The 20313-nt window shown below is 27.5% G+C and overlaps 1 protein-coding gene across 2 annotated transcripts in view; it reads right to left on the bottom strand.

The window, feature by feature from the left end:
* LOC140669000 (glycogen synthase kinase-3 beta) overlaps positions 1-17281 on the bottom strand; it is a 45700-nt gene extending 28419 nt beyond the window's left edge. The window contains exon 1 of one of the 2 annotated variants that reach the window (XM_072898408.1): positions 17096-17281. In XM_072898408.1, coding sequence (XP_072754509.1) covers positions 17096-17180 — 85 coding nt within the window. In that variant the 5' untranslated portion in view covers positions 17181-17281. The remainder of the gene's footprint in view (positions 1-17095) is intronic. The other variant, XM_072898410.1, reaches the window with a different exon arrangement.
* Between the last annotated feature and the right edge of the window lie 3032 nt (positions 17282-20313).

The raw sequence follows: 20313 nt of genomic DNA on the forward strand, positions 1-20313 counted from the left end.
TAAATCTTTTATTAAGTACTGTGTTATTAAAAATAATAAATACATTTTTTGTCTTGAAATACATATCGCAGTAAAAAATCACAAATATAAAACGTATATACACAGTTAAAGCAATTGTGTTATTTTATATTGAAACAATTGTGCTATTTTTATTTCAGACAAAAATCGAAGAAAAAACAATTGAATTTAAATATGAACTAAAACACTGTAAATTGAAGAGCTTATTTAAGTAATGTTTATTTAGATAACGGGAGCAAATTACACACGTTGATAATAACTTGTTTACTAAAGTATATCACTGCGATAGTTAAACTAGCGCTCTGTTTCTACCTGTCATCGTAATTTCATCATCTGATATCGAGTAAATAAATGAGGAAAAATGAATCAGGGCAAGTAGACTATAAGTTCCATGATAAATTATATTACGCGTCAAATTATTATTAATTACTCAGTAACTAACAATAAGTCTTAATCAGATTGTATTTAAAAAATTTTATTAATAGTTTTAAAATTTAATTAAAAAAAAAATCATTGCAATCGCAAAATTAATTTGTGCCTCGACATTTATATAAAAAAAATCGATTTAAAAATAGCGAGTCTACAAATCCCCAAAACAGAGAAAGTACGATTGCTTTCATATAATCTTTTACATATTTTGGAGTCTTTTCTCTCTCTCTCTTTTTTATTATTTCTTATTTGATAGCAATGTAGAGAAGAAATGATTTCGCAAGAAATAATTGGCGAGTTTTCGATTCAATTACTTCTTTCATTCCCTCACTATAATTATTTTTTATTATCTCAAATTATCGCTGTTATCTCACTATCTTTTACCTTATCAGCATTTCTTTATTTACTGAAGAGAATTTCAGTCTTTCATTTTTTTTTTTTAATATTTTTTCAAGCTTCTTGGAATTTTAAATTTCTTTTTCAAGTTTTTGTTGGATTTCTTTATTTTCTTGTCAATTTCTAACAACCTTCAGTCTTGGCAGAAAAGCGAGGCAAACACTTGGTGTCGTCATAGTTGCGTCGAGTATTATTGACAGCCGGTGTAACGAAGGACGTCACAACGTGATTGTCTTGTTCACTTGCCAATAATTTCGATCTGGCGTTGTTACAACCAGAAGAGAGGATTCTTTTTTTCTAGAAAGTTATAAATCTCAATAAAGTGTAACGAAAGATCTCACAAAAGTATGCAATGCATTCACAGAAAATGTCAATCACCACACATATATCGTAAATATATCATGGCAAAAAGATTATCTCTTTAGTATTAATCATTTCTATCTTGTTTTATATAATAATTGTGTACACAATAGACCTTGTATAAAGAATATAAAACAAATATATACATAGTATATATATATATATATATATATATATTCTTTTATTTAGTAGTAAAGCATTATTTTAGAATGCATTGGAGGCGTTAATCGGGTCGAGAAATGGTGCGTTATAATTCATTCTTTTTCTTCCGAGCGCGCGCTCTCTGTCAAGCAAAAATGCCGATAACGCCATAACTATTAATAGAACAGGCCAGTTGTTTCGCTGCTGGCAATATATACATATAATGCAAGTAAGTTTCTTGCTCGAAAGCGTTACTTTATCGCGACTGAAAACTTGCTATCCTTTCAAAGTAAGTTATATGTAACATATTAATAATATATTAATATATATAATATATATAAAACTGTACATATATTGCACATTAAGTATGATCTTGCTTGAAAAAGAGAGGCTCTTTTGATTAAATATTTATTTTAATAATTAAAAAAAGTTAATTCTTAAATGTTATTAAATAATATTTTTAACAATAATACTTGTAACCACGCAAAATAGTAAAAAATACAAAAATGTGGTGTATTTGAATCATTGAAAAAATTTAACTTTTAAAAAAAGGAAAAAAAACCTTGAAAAAATAAAAGTTTACACTTTCTTCTCTCTCTCTCTCTCTCTCTCTCTCTCTCTCTCTCTCTCTCTCTCTCTCTCTGTCATTCTATCTCTCAAAAGAAATAATACTAATTTTCTAAGAGATTACTTTTTTTTATTTTGTCGACGTTTTACTTTATTGTTAAAGTTAATTCAACAAGAAAAAATTTATGCATATCTTACATCAAAAGTTATGTATATAAATCAAATGTGCATGGACAAACGGGAAAAACAAAATTATTTATCGAAAAAAATCGCAGAATTGTGCGAAAATAACAGAAAATAATATAAATCGTGTTTACATTGGCGATTTGCAAAAGTAATATTTATAGATTCTAAATAAATATTCTTGTAGATTTATTACGCATTTAATTTATCGAGTTAAAGCTGTGAATCACCATTATTACATTATAAGATTATTAAATCAATTATTATCAAAACTTCTTTTTAGCGAAGATAATGAAAGCGTTTTTGGTATGAGATAATTCCTATATTATCGACATACATTGCTTCACCCAAGAAAGAAAAAAGCTTTTCTTGCTTAGTCACGATCATTTATCGTAAATATATCAAAGACTGATCATTTATTTGAGTGTAAAAATTAATTAATCTTAAAAAAAAAAAAAAAAAAAAAAAAAAAAAAAGAAAGTTTAAGAATTAATTAATCCATAGTGCCTGTAAAAATAATCATTTTTTAATCAACTTAAACCAAAATTAAATTTTTCCTGAATTACATGCGATTATTATCGTTATATTTGTGCTTTTGTAATATTTGTTTCGTAGTTCTTGAATCTATCGTTTTTTAATTTTTTTTTTCAGAATATAAAGTGAATAGCCAAGATTGAATTTAAATTTACCAAATATTAAGGATGTTTAGCACCTACAATCGGAGCAAAAAGTAGTCGAAATTGACGAATATATACTTTTCTCATATATCTTAATATATGATTATTATAAAGATTGCATAAAATCTTATTATTTATTCATAGCTAGAGTGTAGAAATGTATTTTCCAACTTCTGTTGCGTTTTTTTGGAGAATTTTCGTGTTTCTTAAATTATAATGAGAAACTTTTATCATTGACGGTACCTCGATTTCAACATTACAGCATAAAATTTGAATTATAAAAATAAAAGAATTTACTCGTACAGAGTAATTTAAAATGTCAGAATAAAAATTATAATAGTGAATAATGACAAAATATAGAAGATTTTTAACTATTTCTTTGATAAATTTCATAATTTGTCATTTCTCCGACAAGAAAGAAATGTGGCAACATGGTAATTTTGCATAAGTTGGTCAAATTGCAAATTGACATGTGAGATCTAGTCGCTTCTCGTTTACACGTTTGTATATAGAGGCTTCTTCAGATGAAAAGATAAGTTATTTAGAATGTCAAAAGAAGGCTCAGCTGAATGCTGTATTGTTATGTTTTCACAATAAATAATATGTCATCTGGGATGATAGGACGAAATTGAGAAAATTATATTCAATATCTTTTGAACTAGTCAGTACTTGACCAAAATTATGTGATCAAATATTTTCTCTATATTTAAACTATACTTTTGCAAATTTTGAATAAATTCTTATTATTATTTCTATCTATTTTAGCTCTTAAATCAGCACGATCACAGGTTTTTTATAAGATAGAAAATCTGTAACCGTATCAATTTAAGGGCTGAAAAGGACAGAAATAATTATATTTATACTTATTTATATAAATAATTATATTTATAATTATATTAATACTTTTACTTAGTTAATTAGATCCACAAAATAATTATATTTATAATAATATCGACGGGTAAATTCATTGCAAATTAAAATCCTTATAACTTTTGATTGCTTCAGTGAATCAACTCCAGTTTTTTTTTTTATAAGTTTCTCAACATATATCAGAACAATTTGTGCAAATTTTATTAAAAATTCCTATATTTTTAAAAATAGGTACTAAACATCCTTAAGCATTGCTCTCTATCTATCTTTCCGAGTTATCCATTACCTCAGGAGAGTTTTAATAGCTTTAACATGCCACGCGAGTCATCTATTAGCACGTGTTACAAGCTCACGCTGCTTACAATGTGCAAGTAAATTAGCATAATCTACATAAAGCATAACGAAGCTTCATATATATTTAAATATTCATTAAAGTGACACATCATATTTTGACAACACATCCTTTAAATTCCATGACATCAAAAATGTAAAGTACACTCAAATATATAAAATAAAATATATCTTACATACACATATAATACATAAATATAAATTGATTAAAATTAAAATAATTAAAAAGTCAAAATTAAAATAATTCTTTTAGTTTTTCAAATGAAAGTATACAGAAACTTTATAAACGTTTGACAAAATTTATCGTATCTAAGAAGAAAGAGTGGAATTCCCAATTTTTGTTAAAAAATGGAACATTAATAGTTTATATATTTATATTGAACACATTATTCGTAATTAATATATTTTAGTATTTTGCTAATAAAGATATCTTTGAAAACTTATAAGTATGTAGAAGATAATAAGCTTGTCGCGCCATCTATTGATAATAATCAATATTTCATAACATGATTATAGTTCAATAACAAATATGGCGCCATATAACTGAAAATGTTGGTCGTTCTCTTATATTGATATTACATATTGAGTTGTATTGTTATTATTATTCGATATTATTATTTTATTATTCGATGTTATTAGCAATTTTATTTCTTCAATATTATTATACTTTTTTTTTAAAAACCAGCGTTACTTTTAATGTCAGCGTTTACAATTTTCTCTTCATAGATGGAACATTACTTTTATTATAATAATATCAAAATTATTGATTCTTCTATTCTGTGTATTTATGTTTATAATACGTTTATGTGTGAAAAATAGGTTTTCACCATCTTGTCCGATTGAATACTTTATTATTAACATTATCCGTATAATATAATAGTTAAAATTTGGAACAATGTGAAAAAATCCAGATAAATTGTAAAAATTCCAGACTTTCAAATTTCTTTTAAAAAATTCTTCAAAAAAATAACAAAAAAATATATTAAGGAAAAACACAAAAAAACGATGTGTAATGTTGTTTGTAAAGTCGAAAAAAATATCGATTAAGATCTCAATTAATCGGAAAATTTGAAGAGTGTTTACTAAAGTAAGCATAATGTTTTTTAATTTAAGAAAGATAATGTTAATTTATCGTTCTACTGTTGAAATTAAATAAATTTTATTCGCAAATTTAATTATTAAATTACAAATAAATAAGAGAACGATTTTGTCCTCAGCTCGTAATCAAGATCGGCAAGATACTGTTATTCTATCCAGAAGAGAAATGATTGCATACAGAATACCATTCCTGTTGCATTTCGTAAATTCGGATACAATTACTTTTTGGCTCATTTCAGTGATATATATAAATAATAAATAATAAATACTTTTGTGTTTGTGTGTGTGTGTGTGTGTGTGTGTGTGTGTGTGTGTACGCACTCGTATTCGCTAGAAATATATTATTAACATAGTAGTGAGCTAAGAATATATTGATGCAACTAATCGTGAACGGGTTTCTTTCTCGCGGAGGTGGAACTATTTTTAACCTTTTCAGATATGATAAACAAACATTATGCGATATACTTTTTGAAGAATATGTATTGTTAAAGTTTAATCTCAGTCGTACGCAGCATTATAAACATATGTGTGTGTATTTTTCCTATATAATCTTTCATTTTTTTTATCATTATCAAAACAAAAGATTTATTATTATAATACTTAAAATTTTGATGGTAAGTTTTTTCTTCATTATTTTATATGTTTTTAATTGCCTCTAAAAAACATCCAAAAATCAACGATTATTCGAATGAACAAACATCAATTTTTAATTAATTTCTATTGATTTCTCGCTCTCTCTTTCTTTTTTTCTCTCAATAAATTAATTTATAAAAATTTAAAAGATCGATTATTTTCTTCTTCTCACATAACAATATAATTTATAAAATGAATTGCTATGCTTTATATGTTAGATATTAGACATATTGATAAACAAATTATTAAAGTTTCAATTGCAATTATATTAAATAAATATAATGTATTAAATATATTTATATATATTCTCGTAAGTAATTATGTACTTTTTGCCGTCAGTTTATAAAAAACATATATTCAATGGGCGGTATGAAGTTAACACCTCAAATTGAAAAATTGAAAGTTTTATCAAGAGTATTTGCACCCCAAATAGTTCTACAGTTCCTGATACATTTTAATATTTTTTATATTGGCTGGCCGCCAAATATAAAAAAAATTTAATCTAGAATCTGGCACCTCATCTAACGTTAAAAGTGATCAACATTTTTTCGTTATTAATTTTACAGCTTTGGGTTTTAATACTTATATATAGAACTCTTCGGGATGTAATTTCCAAGATTACGTTACAGGGACTATTTATACTGTCGGTAATAAATAGATACATACTGGCAAATTTTTTATACATATTTTCTCTAAATAATTATATATTTTTTGTTGCCAGTATATAAAAAGAAACCTCTCGTACAATAGATAGCATGCTGTGTACAGTCACTCTATTGAATTACACTAAAAAACATTGAAAATACTTTAAAAATAATAATACATATAAAAAATTATCTTTTCAAAGATAAAAAATTATCTTTTCAAAATAAAAAAGTAAAGATAAGATTAAGCTAACAAAAATTTCCTCCAACAAAACTTGGCGCTGCTATATTCATTATGACAGTCAAAATGTTATTTTGGAATGTAATATCAAGTATTTTCATTAATTTATTTACTTTTAATTAATTTTATAATTTTCATTGATACATATTACACGTTTAGAACTTTTTTATCGAAAAATTTGTTATATTAAAATACATTAGGTATTTTATAAGTTCCATAATCAAATTAAGATATATACATACAACACTTAATCCAATAAACTAAACAATCATATATTTAATTTGATAATTATTATAGTGGATAGAGTCATGGATCAGGTACATTTTGAATCACAGACTTTTCTGGTTTCTGAGAAAATTAAATATTAAATATCATATTAAAACCTTCTACTTTTAAACTTAAAAATAACACATGTCGTAAGTAGTTCGATAATATATCTTAAATAAATAGTTCAATAATTTTTAAATAATTTGATTATTAATTTCAATAACGTGAACTTTGATCATGTTGAAAAATATTAGTACTTTTAGTGTTATAATTGTATAATTTCATGAATTTGCAATGTTTCATTCAAAATAAAAATTATCATTTATTCAAAAATAATAAAATAATTATTATTCATTCAAAATAAAATAAAAAGTATTAATTACAAAGATTATAAAAAAAGTAAACTTCTAACTTAGACGAAAAATGATATATTTTGTTTTACTTTACTGAAATAAAATACAAAATTAGGTAATCACAGGCTTTGGAGAGCTGATGACCTTAATAGCTTAAAAATTCTTACTATTCTTTGTCTTTAAGTGATACCATTATGATGCGACCTTGAATTATAATTTATCCTTTAAAAATTTATAAATATTAATACGTAAGAATTTTTAAGCTATTTAGGTCATCAGCTCTCCAAAGCCTGTGATTACCTAATTTTGAATTTTATAGAGAGCTTATTTATTATAGATTTGAAATAAAATAATTTACGAACAATGTTAAAAAAAATCCAGAAAAAATTATGACAACTAAAACCTTAATTTTAATTTAAAAAACAGAAATTTATTAACTTGCAGTTAAATAGACAATTTTTTTAGGTAAAAATGCAGGGGAAGGGACAGAATCCCTTCCTCATCTACCTATACGCATGTAGATATTTTGCAATAAAGTAAAACAATATAATATACAAGCTTATATAATCGCACGTAATCGAACGCTGTTTAAGAACTAGCAGAAATATGACTACAATGTTGATTATAATGTAATAGTCATATTGAAACTAAAATAGATAATGCAACAAAAAATGTCAAAGAGGCATGAATAACACACAGTACGAAAAACTAAATATAAAATAAAAAAAAAAAAAAAAAAAATGCAATACTTTAAAGTATCGTATTCCAGAAAGTAAGAGTCTGAAACGTCAATCAAAGTGTGATGCAAAATTTTATAATATTATCAAAATGAAAGTAATCGGTAAGGTGTAACCTAACCTTTTCGCAATAATTATCTTCATATGACATTTATTTTTATAATTTGGCGTAATTTTCTGATCATTAGGCATTATTATTTTTATGAGAAATTAAAATTGTAAAAATCAATTAAAAAGCAGTCAAACATATATTAAAGCGACACTTTTTTGTAGATAATTTCTGCATAAATCTGTTATTGAAGTGAATTTTGTTGGTTGAATTTCTACTAATTTTAGTTTCTAATTAAAATATTTAAAGATATGCATAAATGCATTTTAGCGAATCGAAAGATTTGTAGTAGATGAGCTGTCATTGCACTTTACTTTATAACTTACATTTATTTTTTGTCATATAATGGGAAATTTATTTAGACTTAGTTATCTGTGTATAAATGTAATTATAAATCCTAATTGTAATTATAATAATAAATAAATTAGTATATAATCTTGTTTTAATAATAATTTCATTAAAATAATCTTAGATTAAACAATCTAAAAAAAGGCAGAATACATACTTGCGTGTACATAAATGGAATCTTATCATACTATTATCAATGTTATAAATTCACTTGTTAGTTTTAAATTTCTAAAAATATATAGTTAATAATTGAATTAATTACTTTCAAATCGTGTTAAGTGACTATTTTTAAAAAGTTACGTAATATAAATCATCTATATGCAAAATGAGTCATTCACCGATTATGAATATAATCTTTTATTTATCTCTAAATGTGGATAAAAAAACTTTGAAAAAAATAAATAAATTTAAATAACTATAAAACATACATATACGGTATAATATAAATTTAAGCAATTTTTAAATCACTTTTATAAATGTTTTCAAATATTATAAAAAAATTAATACTTTATTATATTTGAGATAAACTAAACAAAGATAGGTTTTTTTAATCGATTTATTATATTGATATTATATAAATCAATTCATAAAATTATATAAAATAAATTATATATATAATGTTTTTTTAATGGTTTAAAAAACTGCAAAAATATGTACTAAATACCAATATTAATAGCTTATGCAGTGAAAAAATTATGAAGGAAACTGTGATACTGTGAATCGAATGAATGCAATGCAATAATCAATTATTCACGTCTATTAAGCTGGCACAGCCAGCTAATTTGTTGCTCAACTCCCGATTTTTTGTTCAGTCGATTCGGAGAAAAGTGATTGTATTAACTTAAGATTAAAGTTAGCACATTGCCATAAAAAATTTATAATGCACGTACTTATAATTCTCTAGAGGTGAGTTTCAAAAGTTAGAGGAGGAGCAACAAAATCGAAGAAACGTTATCAATCGAGATATGTAATTAATAATTTACAGTTTTAACTTTTTGTTACTATGAGATAACTTTGGAGGTAGTTTTCAGAGGTAAAAAATGCGGCAAAAAATCAGGAATAAGGTAACTCTTTAAAGAAATGTAGCGTCCTTATTTTCTTAATTTAAAAAAACCCGGAAGTTGAGCAACGAAAGAGCACTAAATTTTTATATAAGTTTTGTTCGCTAATAAAGTTACTTTTAAAAGTTATATATAAATTTGTGCATTTATAATATATTCTTCATTAATATATATTTTATGATTTTTGTCGGCGACGTCCAAACAAAAATAATTTAATAATAATATAATTGTAATAAATTTCGTCATAGCATTTCCTTTATGCTCCTACACATTTTTCTAAATACATAACTCATCGATTTTAATTATGTTCGAATTCCGAGAGAGAGAGAGAGAGAGAGAGAGAGAGAGAGAGAGAAGAAGCAACAATATACATAGTATCATTACTTTTTCTTTCAGTGTTATTACTATAACCATCCTGCAATCAGGTCACTCGAAGAAAAATCCATTAGTGAAAAAGTTTATGTGGAACTGGGGGATGCATACAAAATACAATCTCTTTTAGATCACCGTTTTCGGAATGAGCTTGATTCGGGTGAAAATAGCCTGCTGCCGAGGATAATCGATCCTTCGCGCAATCGAAGAGGTCGTCTCCACACTCCGCCTGGCAACCGCATCAATACGCAATTGGTCGGTCAACCATCAACCAATGCGATTATTTATAAATCCAATTGGTCGTCATTACAGTCGCGAATATTCGTTTCTTATCGAGCAACAAAGATTTAAGAAAAATAAGATAATTTTTCAAGCTGGCAGATGTTTGTTTATGGCTTATTATCATAAGTTCGACGTAAAGTTTCTCACAAACAGCGAGTGTTTACGATTTCTTTTACATTATACCATTTATAAAATTGAATATGTAAAACAAATATGTATAAATAAAAAATAATTTAATAATAAATTAATAAAACACTATTTTGACACAGTTTCTTTTCAGAAAAAAAAAAAAAAAAAAAAAAAAGAATAATAAATATGTGAAAGTCAAAACGTATCTATAAACACTTTGTCATAGCAGATTACATTAAAAAAGAATAAACTGTGATCCACTCGGAGTCAATCAGGTGTCCGGACGTCTTTATTTAGGGCGGAGGTCGTTTTAGCATGACATATAGTTGAACGATTGAACAAATGGGAAAATGATAAAAACTCATTGTTATAGATGAGTATAATTGCGATAATCGCATTAAAGAATATAATGTTAATAAAAAGAGTTGATCGTGTAATATTATAATAATTTAATAATATTAGTATTTAGTAATCATTATTTATAATTTATAGTATCCCATTTTAAATATTTTACAGCCAAACAAGTTTCGAAGTTTAATATACATACATACATAAGTAGTTCTATTAAAACAAATAAAAATAATTAATTTTAATAGCGCCTTCACTTGGAACAAAATTGTTTTGTTATACAATCTCCTTTTAAACCCTATAATTTTTGTTCGAATTTTTTTCTCAGTATCATTTAGTTTCTTCAGATATTTCAATTAAAATAGAATACCTTGTTTAATCTATAGGGTGATTCATATAAAGTAATCGATGTAAATATTTGCAAATATACATATAAAAAAATTCTTGCAAAAAATTGTTTTTATCATACGTTCCTCCTTAATAAGTATTTTTGTATTAAATATCTTTTAAAAAATTTTTTTATATATTCTCAATTTTTGCAAATACTTACACATCGATCACTTTATACGATACACCTATATGTATAGAGAAAAAGTATATACTCGATATATTCGTGTAGATATATTATTTGAACTCATCTTTGTAAACAATTTTTGAATGCTTAAAATGTGCTAAAATCGAATGATTATACATATTATCTAAAAATTGAGTTTAATAAGCTTAATAAGCGAAAATTACTCAAAAAGCTAAAATTCTTCTTTTTCTTTTCTCTCTCGAAGATAGATGATAAAATATGATTATTAATCTAGATTTCAAACATATAAATCAGTAATGTACTCGATTTTCTTTGCAGTACAAATTTATAGAGCTCACCGAAGATTAATAGAACATTCAATCGGTCAATAGAGTTAAAAAAATATATACCGGTTGACAATTGTTAAAGAACAATTTTTTGCAAAGTAATACGACTTCCCCAGCATTATGTATGTGGTGTAAAATTTGTATAGCGTTATCTATTAATAATTAACTAATTTTTCGATCACTTTCAATTTTACCTTCAACGAAAGAGTATCAAGACATCTATAATTATTTATTGTATATGTGATAATTTGATAGTAAGAAATAAATCTTTTCTGACAACATGTAATGTCTGGACTAAATTAATTCATAATAAGCAAATAATGAAAGAAGATAATAAAAAGTAATTTTTAAGTAATAAAAAAATAATAAAATAATGAAAGAAAATGATAAAAAATTCTTAAATACACTGTCATAATTTTTGCATCTGTGTTGATTATTGATATATATTATTCTGTATAGAGCATTTAGAGTACATATTGTTTGATCGGAACATATTTTTAATCGCATCGGAAGGTTACGGACGTGCGCAAGTCGCCAAAGATAGCGACGCGATTGCGTTACCTGTGCCACTATTTTTGACAGGCGCACGCTCTCACCGCTAACAACACGGAAGTCCTAATGTTAGCTTAATTTAATATTATCATTATAGGAACTCGATGTTTTTGGCAAAAGGTCCGATTCAGAAATTCGCGCTCAATTTTTACCAGATCATTCCCATCGTTGTCATAATATAATCATAAAAATTAAAAAATTTTTAATAATAAAAATATATATTAGAGTATAGTACATTCCAATTATCTAAAAATATACATTATGTTTTAAAATATTAATTTACTCTATAAATTTATATATTAAGATATATTAATAACACTCTAATATATATAATAATTAGAATACTAGTGTAAGTTTTTCCTATAGATATTTTGAATTTAAAAAAACATTAAAATAAATTAATTTCTATTAATAATTATACACATGCGTTTATATAAAAATTATATCATAAAATTAAAATGGAATTTTGAATGAATTATATTAATACTTGGGAATCAAGTTTATTCCTGTTAAATATAGTGTCATAATTTTCAAGTATGAGTTGAGTTTATGAAAGCTTAAGAAGTCTGAATCATTATTGTCGCCTACTTACGCCTACTGTCATTTTATAATCATTACTACATGCCTTTAAGCAGTAATATCTCACAGATAATTCATCACAATAGTAAATTACATTATACAAACGTCCATTAAATTGATACAGCCATTTTAACTAACAATCAAATAAAACATATATACAAATTTAGTACCTTTTTTGTTGCTAGTTTGTTACATTAGTTCTAATTTTCTTCTCTGTAAAAAACGACTCTACCTTAAGTTACATATACATAATAAAGAAAAAAGGTCAAACATAAAACAATTTATAATATTTTCTTAATACTTTTTACCGCTAATTATTATTTGCTCTATTTTCGATTTTATTACATTTACAAACGAATAACAACTTATTCGCGATTTATTTGAGATATTCAATTTAATTTATAATTTTTAAATGTCATACTGTGAAAATAATTCAGAAGTAATTTTTCTTAAGTTAAGTATAAAGTAACTAATTAGCGACAAAGTAACACAAAGAAATGCTATTATTTGTCATGTATTTTAATTCTTTTTTCTTACAGCTTTAAATTACGATGGCATAGCCACTATTTTCAATGAACTGGAATAAAAAATTTAGCAAATTAGTAATAAAAAATAAATTTATGTATATATATATATATATATATATATATATATATATATATGTGCATACATATATATATCTATATTTATTTATTTATTTATTTGACTGTTCTAAAGTGATTGTGACAGTTTAATAGATATTCTTCAGATAGAGCAGCAATATTTTAGATTAATTAATTCAAAATTAAAATAATAATATTGTATAAAATTATTATTACTATTTTATTAAATTAAATAAGAATAATTTTTTATTTTTTCCTACATGATTTTTATACTAATAAAAATAAAAAATATTGTAAAAAAATTAACTTTAGAATGACATTATATCTGTTTTATGACGACAACGAGACAATAGTACCGTAACTTTGACTTTTTATAACTGTCATAAATATGTATCGTAACATTTTTTAAGTCGATTTTAAAAATTATAATTGTGACAAAGTTTTTATCTGTATTAATAAAAAAGATGTAATATAAAAAAGTAAACAAAAATTCCAATGTTAAATAAATAAAAGCTTTGATATCTCATACCTACTAGTAATGTTCACACACATTTAATGTTGTATAATCATTTAATAAAATATAGAGAAACTTAAAAAAATCAAATTATAATATATTAAAAAATATATTATATTAAAAAAAAAACGGAATCTTTTTCTACATCTTAATGTAAAAAATTATTGGAATTATTTCTATAAAAATATTATAAAAAAAGTCAAGATTATTTTTATAAAAAAAAAAAAAATAATAATTTTTCCAAATTTCTTTATTATAAAAATCATGATTATTATTATTGTAAATAATTTATAAAATCAATATTTTTCTTATAAAAAATTATTATTAAAAAAATTTTGACATCTAATAAAATAAAATACAAGACATATGTTAATTGTTAAATCTATTCTTCTCTCCGAACTATATAGTTTAACTCCATGTATAGTCTAGTATATCGATTGAAAATTATGCAAGCATTATGCAAGTTCAAGGCGGTAACGGTTTATCTTGCACAGTCCGGCGCATGTGGATTATACGAGATACACGATTTATCCTGTGCCGTTATATAAACCATCTTTGCTGGTGACTAAGTACTTATTACAGATTTATTAGACACGATTGCAGTCAGACTGTAGACTATCTATAACAATTAAATAATCAATTAGAATTTGCTGCTAATATTTATAGAATCTTTTAATTTTAGTTTGCATTCTATTTTTCAATCGATATATTCAATTTTTCGTTGATTAGAAAAAAAATATTAGTACTTATGAAAATTAAATATTAAAAATTATTAATTAAAGTTTTTTTTCAATTAAATAATTGGGGCTATTATTATATTAATTATATAATCTTTTATATATGCTTACACATTATTTTGCTGAAACTATTATTATTATTATCATTTGATATTTACTTATTCTTATTTATTATCTGTCAAATAAAGTTTCAGGTAACACTAATCAGAATTTGTTTTAACAAACATTTGTGATGTAAAATTATTTTTATAATTTTAAAGTTTTAATATTTTTTTATAATAAACTTTTATGCTGTTTTTTTGTGAAACGTAATATATAAAAAAAAAAATAATAATAAACATTACGTCTGAGTAGTATTTTTCAAGAATTAAATGATCTCGTGCTAATACGCATTGCAGTCTTTATACTTAAGTGTAAATGTATATATTACGTATACTGAACGCAGTATAGATTAACATGCATTAGTACATACATAAATCAAATTCTTGTCAAAAATGTAATGTACATATAATAATTTTTTCATATATATATATATATATATATCATATAGGCATGATCATCAAATTCTTGATTATTGAGCGTCAATACAAAAAACTGAACATGAGCTATTAAAAATATTGTACGTGTAATTTATAATCAGTTGTATGATGTGTATGATGTGTGTGTGTGTGTGTGTGTGTGTGTGTGTGTGTGTGTGTGTGTGTGTGTGTGTGTGTGTGTGTGTGTGTGTGTGTGTGTGTTTATTAAATAAAACTATTTCCAATTTTACATCATCTATACACATAAATGTATATAATTCAACAAATTTTTATATAATAAAATTGTGTTATATTATTACATTGATACGTAAAATTTTCTGATATTATCAATTTTCTATATTTTACTTTTTTATATTAATCACACATATGTATGTATATATATATATGCATACACACATTTGAGATATATTTCTGCATTACATATCATCTGTTTTAGATAAATAGTTATGTACTAAAAAAATTCATAAAATATTTCAAATTTGTAATAATTTGTAGAGTTTAACTAATTACTTTCGAAAAATAATTGGATTTGATTAAATTCATATTAACATACAATAATACACGGTATAATATAATTAATACAGAGTAGATTAATGCTTAATCCACAATACATGACAAGTAAATTACTGAAGAATAATTTTTCAATACAAAATATTTAATAAAGGATATTATATATTAAATCTGGTAATTAATAGCAAAATGTATCAACAGATAATTCATTATCATTTTAAAACAGTGTCCTCTAAAGTATAAAATATTGCAAAAATATGATTAGATTATTAAAAAAATCTATCGCAATTCTCGTACTTCTGCATTGCACTTTGTCACTTCTGGCCCTTCTTGACCAGAGGAGCATAGAAATCGAATGGATAAAGCATTATGAGAAACGTCAAGGAATACAATCGACTCCACCCCCTCATGCTCATAGGATCGATCTCATTCACGACGCGCACTCGCGGGATTTACGTCGAGGATATCGGAAGATGTTAACGTTAGATATGGTAAATCGCCAAAATCGAAAGTTACGAGGATAGATCTTAGGTACTGCGCACGAAAAAAAAACAAAAAAAAAAAAAAAAACAAAAATTCTACTACTGTCACTTCCCACTTTATCTCCCGCGGCCATGCCATCTCGTTTCCTCTTCCCGAAAACACCCATGGCGCTTGCACGCAGACGCACAACTCTGCATTTAGTGGATGGACCAAAAGAAAGAGAGGAAAAAAGAACGAGAGAGAGAAATGGAAGGATAAAAGAGGATTAGAATAAATGAGATCTAGCAAAGAAGAAGAAAGATGATGCAGAAGGTCTGTTCTTTTCAGTTGCATTTTTTCTCTTATACTTCTTAAACTTTGTGACACACATTATCTATAACAGATTTTTATATATTATACTAGATTGCTCTAAAACGTATAAGGTTCGTATAATGAAACTTCGTGTCTCTTGATAAGACGTGACAGTGAACGTACGTCTTCAAAAAAATTAAATTTAGTGAAAAATATTAAATGCATATAGGCTGCGTTCGTTTTGGGCGCTCGCACGCTGTAAGCGTCATTTTATCTCTGTTACTCATTATATGTCAAAAAGAGACAGAATGACGCTTAGTGTGCGAGCGGCCAAAACAAACGTAGCCATAAAAATAAGAAATGTCAATGACTTGTAACACATTTGGTGAATTTATATATCCTAGATATGGTTGCCCTTGCATTATCTTCTAGTACCACTGTCCAGTATAATATATAAGTTTGTGATCTACACCTTTTTCACACTTTGCACTTTCCTTCAACTTCTTTATTTTCCACACTTCAAATAAGACCGATATGTATATACACATCACACATTGCAGTATAAACGAGAGGGAGGGGAAAGTGATAAATGCATAAAGTATATAATTGAAATATGAAGAAAAGATTAACATAGTTAAACTATTTCAGCTGTACCTTATTACACTCTGTGCACTTTAAAAACCAAATACATACATCAGATCTAGACTAAAATAAAAATGCAGTCCAAAAGAAAAATTTACATCGACATGTGAACAGACAGGAAAGAGATAGTGATAGATTATGATAGACGTTGAGAGAGGTTATGGTACTTACTGCTGATCTTCATGCCGCCGAGGGGTGGGTTCGCAGGCGGCTTGTTACCCTCGGCGAAGGAGGTGGTTCTCGGTCGTCCGCTCATTCTGAGGCTGTTTCGACCGCCTCCACCTCCGCCTCCGCGCCTTCACCACCAACACTACCACTACCACTACCACTACCACTACCACTACCACTACCACCACTACCACTACCACCACCACCACCACCACCACCACCACCACCGCCACCACCACCACTACTACTCCTGAAGGGTTGCGTCTCTTCGGTTGCGCTTTTCTTTCCTTCGCTGCTTGTCGTACTAGGTTAGATCGGCCGGTAACTCCGGCGATTCCTTTACCACTTCTTCCTTTCGTCTCCGTCTGAAGTTAGCGCCGATAGTCGTAGTCGTCGTCTTCTTCTTCCTCTTTGTCGTCGATACCACTTTGTACATCAATGACAGTTGCACACGCGATTATTACATCGCACGCGAGCGCGCGCTCACGCGCGCACCTTTTCTCTTTCTTTCTCTCTTTCTCACTCTCTTTACCGTTTTCGTGGTTTCCTATTCCGCGTTATGCTCGATTAAAAAGGTGAAAGGGGAAGAAACGAAAGAATGAATGAGAGAGAGAGAGAAACGGAGCAAAAAAGGTAACGGGATGGAAAGAGAAAGGAAAGAGAGAGAGAGAGAAAGTACGCACCACTACGGAAGACGACACTACTCTTTTTCAGAAGCGGAAGAGATTTTCCGCTTTTACCCGAGAGGGCGCGCGCGCGCGCGCTCCGACAAGCCGACGAATGTCTCCGGTCGATTTGCACTCTCTCTATCCGTCACACGAGTATACCTTCTCCGTGGAAAAGGAGGAAGCCACTTTCACACTTCGTCGTCGATACCACCCTCGTTTATTTATTTATTTTTTTTTTCACGACACACTCGACGCACTCACTCGGCGACCGATGATCTAGAGAACTTGCATCGCAAGCGGATCCGAGAAACGCGGTTTTGCCAGCCAATAAGCTACGACAGAACGGGGAGGGGAAGGAGCGGGGGGAGGGGAAGGAGGCGCTGTGGAGCACTTTCAAGGGGTGCCAATGTCGTGGCAGTGGCAGGTTGACGTTTTCGGGACGGTTCGTACGACGCGATTTCTATATAACGTGACCGCTTCCTCGCGGCTCGGATTTCTCCGTCGTCATCGGCCGTCGACGTATTACGTAGCGGCGCGAATACTTATTTCTACGCTAACGTCGCGCTCTCTCCTCTCTCTCTCTCTCTCACTCTCTTCGCTATCTCTTCTCTCGCTTCTTCGATACCTTCTCTCTTGCTCGTCTCGCTCTGTCCCTCTCACTCTTTCCTTTTTCAGTGTCTCTCTCTATATCTGTCCTCCTCACTATGGAGCCTGGTCACTTGAACTACTCGTCGTCGTTGATGTTTGACAATTTCCGTGCTGCTGTATTTTTTTTAACGCGTCGTCGTCATCATCGTGTTCAATTGGCACTGTCTCTCTCTTTCTCTCTCTCTCTTCCCCTCTGTTCTTCTCGGTCTCACTATCGCTGGTCGCGGGCACCGGACAGACCGACGCAAGGCAGTTCTCGTAGCAGCCCCCCTTGATATATCGACGACGAAGGCGGCGGTTATGGACGCGGAGTAACAAGAGCGCGCGTTCGCCGATCACGCGGCGAATGATAATACTTGACGAGATACTCGACGCGATCAGCGATTACTTTTCTGCCTGGTCGTTAAGCAGCAGCAGCACGGTAACACCACACCGACCATTGAATTTTTCGACTTCGTCTCCTCCTCAGACATTGACCCGTTCGGGCAAGATCGGGGCCAGTCGAGTGTAGGCGAACATTGCCGAGCGTGACGTCAGCAACACCCCGCCCCGACCCCTTATAGAGAATCGAATGCGGCGATGGCGTTGTAATCAGCGACTTCCAACGCCATCTTAAATTTGTCGTGTCGTGTACGCGGCTTGTTGTTGCGGCGCGCAATTCGAATCTCAAGTGAAGATTCAGGTCAAACGCAATGTGAGAAAAATGAATTTACGAGATCGTGGAAATTTGTTATTATAATTATGACCGTGGTTTTTTATGCTAAAACAATAATTATTATCAAAATAAAATATAATAATTAATATTATATTATTTAATTTTATTATTACCAGATTTAATAGATTTTTTACAGATTTACTCTGATAATATTATTTAGTATGATAATCTATGTTTATTTATTTATTTATTTATTTTAGTAAAGAAATAAAAAAAAGAGAAGAAAGGAAAATGCATGTGTAAAAATAAATGCAGACGTATAATTGAAAAGAATAAACTTTCTAATATTTTACTAATATAATTATATGATAATATATAAAACTAATAATTGAAAAAAATAAATAAAATATTTATATGTTTCTTGTTTTTGTATAAAAAATATATAGATGAAATGCATATACAATAGAGAGGAAAGCGCCTGAAATACCTTTTATTTTCAAAGACATTTTCAAGTCAAACACATTGTTTCTCGAGATTCATACATTATGATATACTGTTGTTAAAAGTTATGAAAAGAATTAGTAATGTTATTATTATCGAATAAGAGACCAACGTTATATGTCACGTTTTCTTAACTTTATATTTTATCTTAACAAGACAAACAAATGTTGTCAAATTATTTGTTATAAAATTACCGATTCATCTTATTGTTAAAATCAATAGTCATAATATATAAATATCTAGACACGATGCGTGCGATTCGTAAAAATCTAAACCAAAAGTGAAGACATTTTTGACGTTTGACAATAATAATAGCAACTTGAAAATATTAATATTAATGTAATAATAATAATAATAGTGACAAAATATTGGTATTAAAATGTGATAACATATTAAGTTGTCAAGGCTATTACATAAGTATTTTTTCTAAAATAAATGTAGAAAATATACAACATATTTATTTATGCATTGATATATGTATATATTTTATATATTAAGAAAAAACATTTTCACTATTTATATGTATAATTATAAAAATATTATATTTATATGTATAAAATAATAATAGATATACTATTCGCTTATACAATTTGTATGACAGCATTGATAATTAATATTTTAACAAATATTCCGCGATAATTTTGCTGTTATTGTTTTACTATTAAAATGCAACAGATTAATTATGTTTAAAAGTACATTCTATAGGAAAATCAAGCATTTTTAAATGTATTTTTTAAGCAATTAATATA

The sequence above is a fragment of the Anoplolepis gracilipes genome, chromosome 8 (genome assembly GCF_047496725.1).
Source record: "Anoplolepis gracilipes chromosome 8, ASM4749672v1, whole genome shotgun sequence".
In the NCBI taxonomy this organism is placed as follows: Eukaryota; Metazoa; Arthropoda; class Insecta; order Hymenoptera; family Formicidae; genus Anoplolepis; species Anoplolepis gracilipes.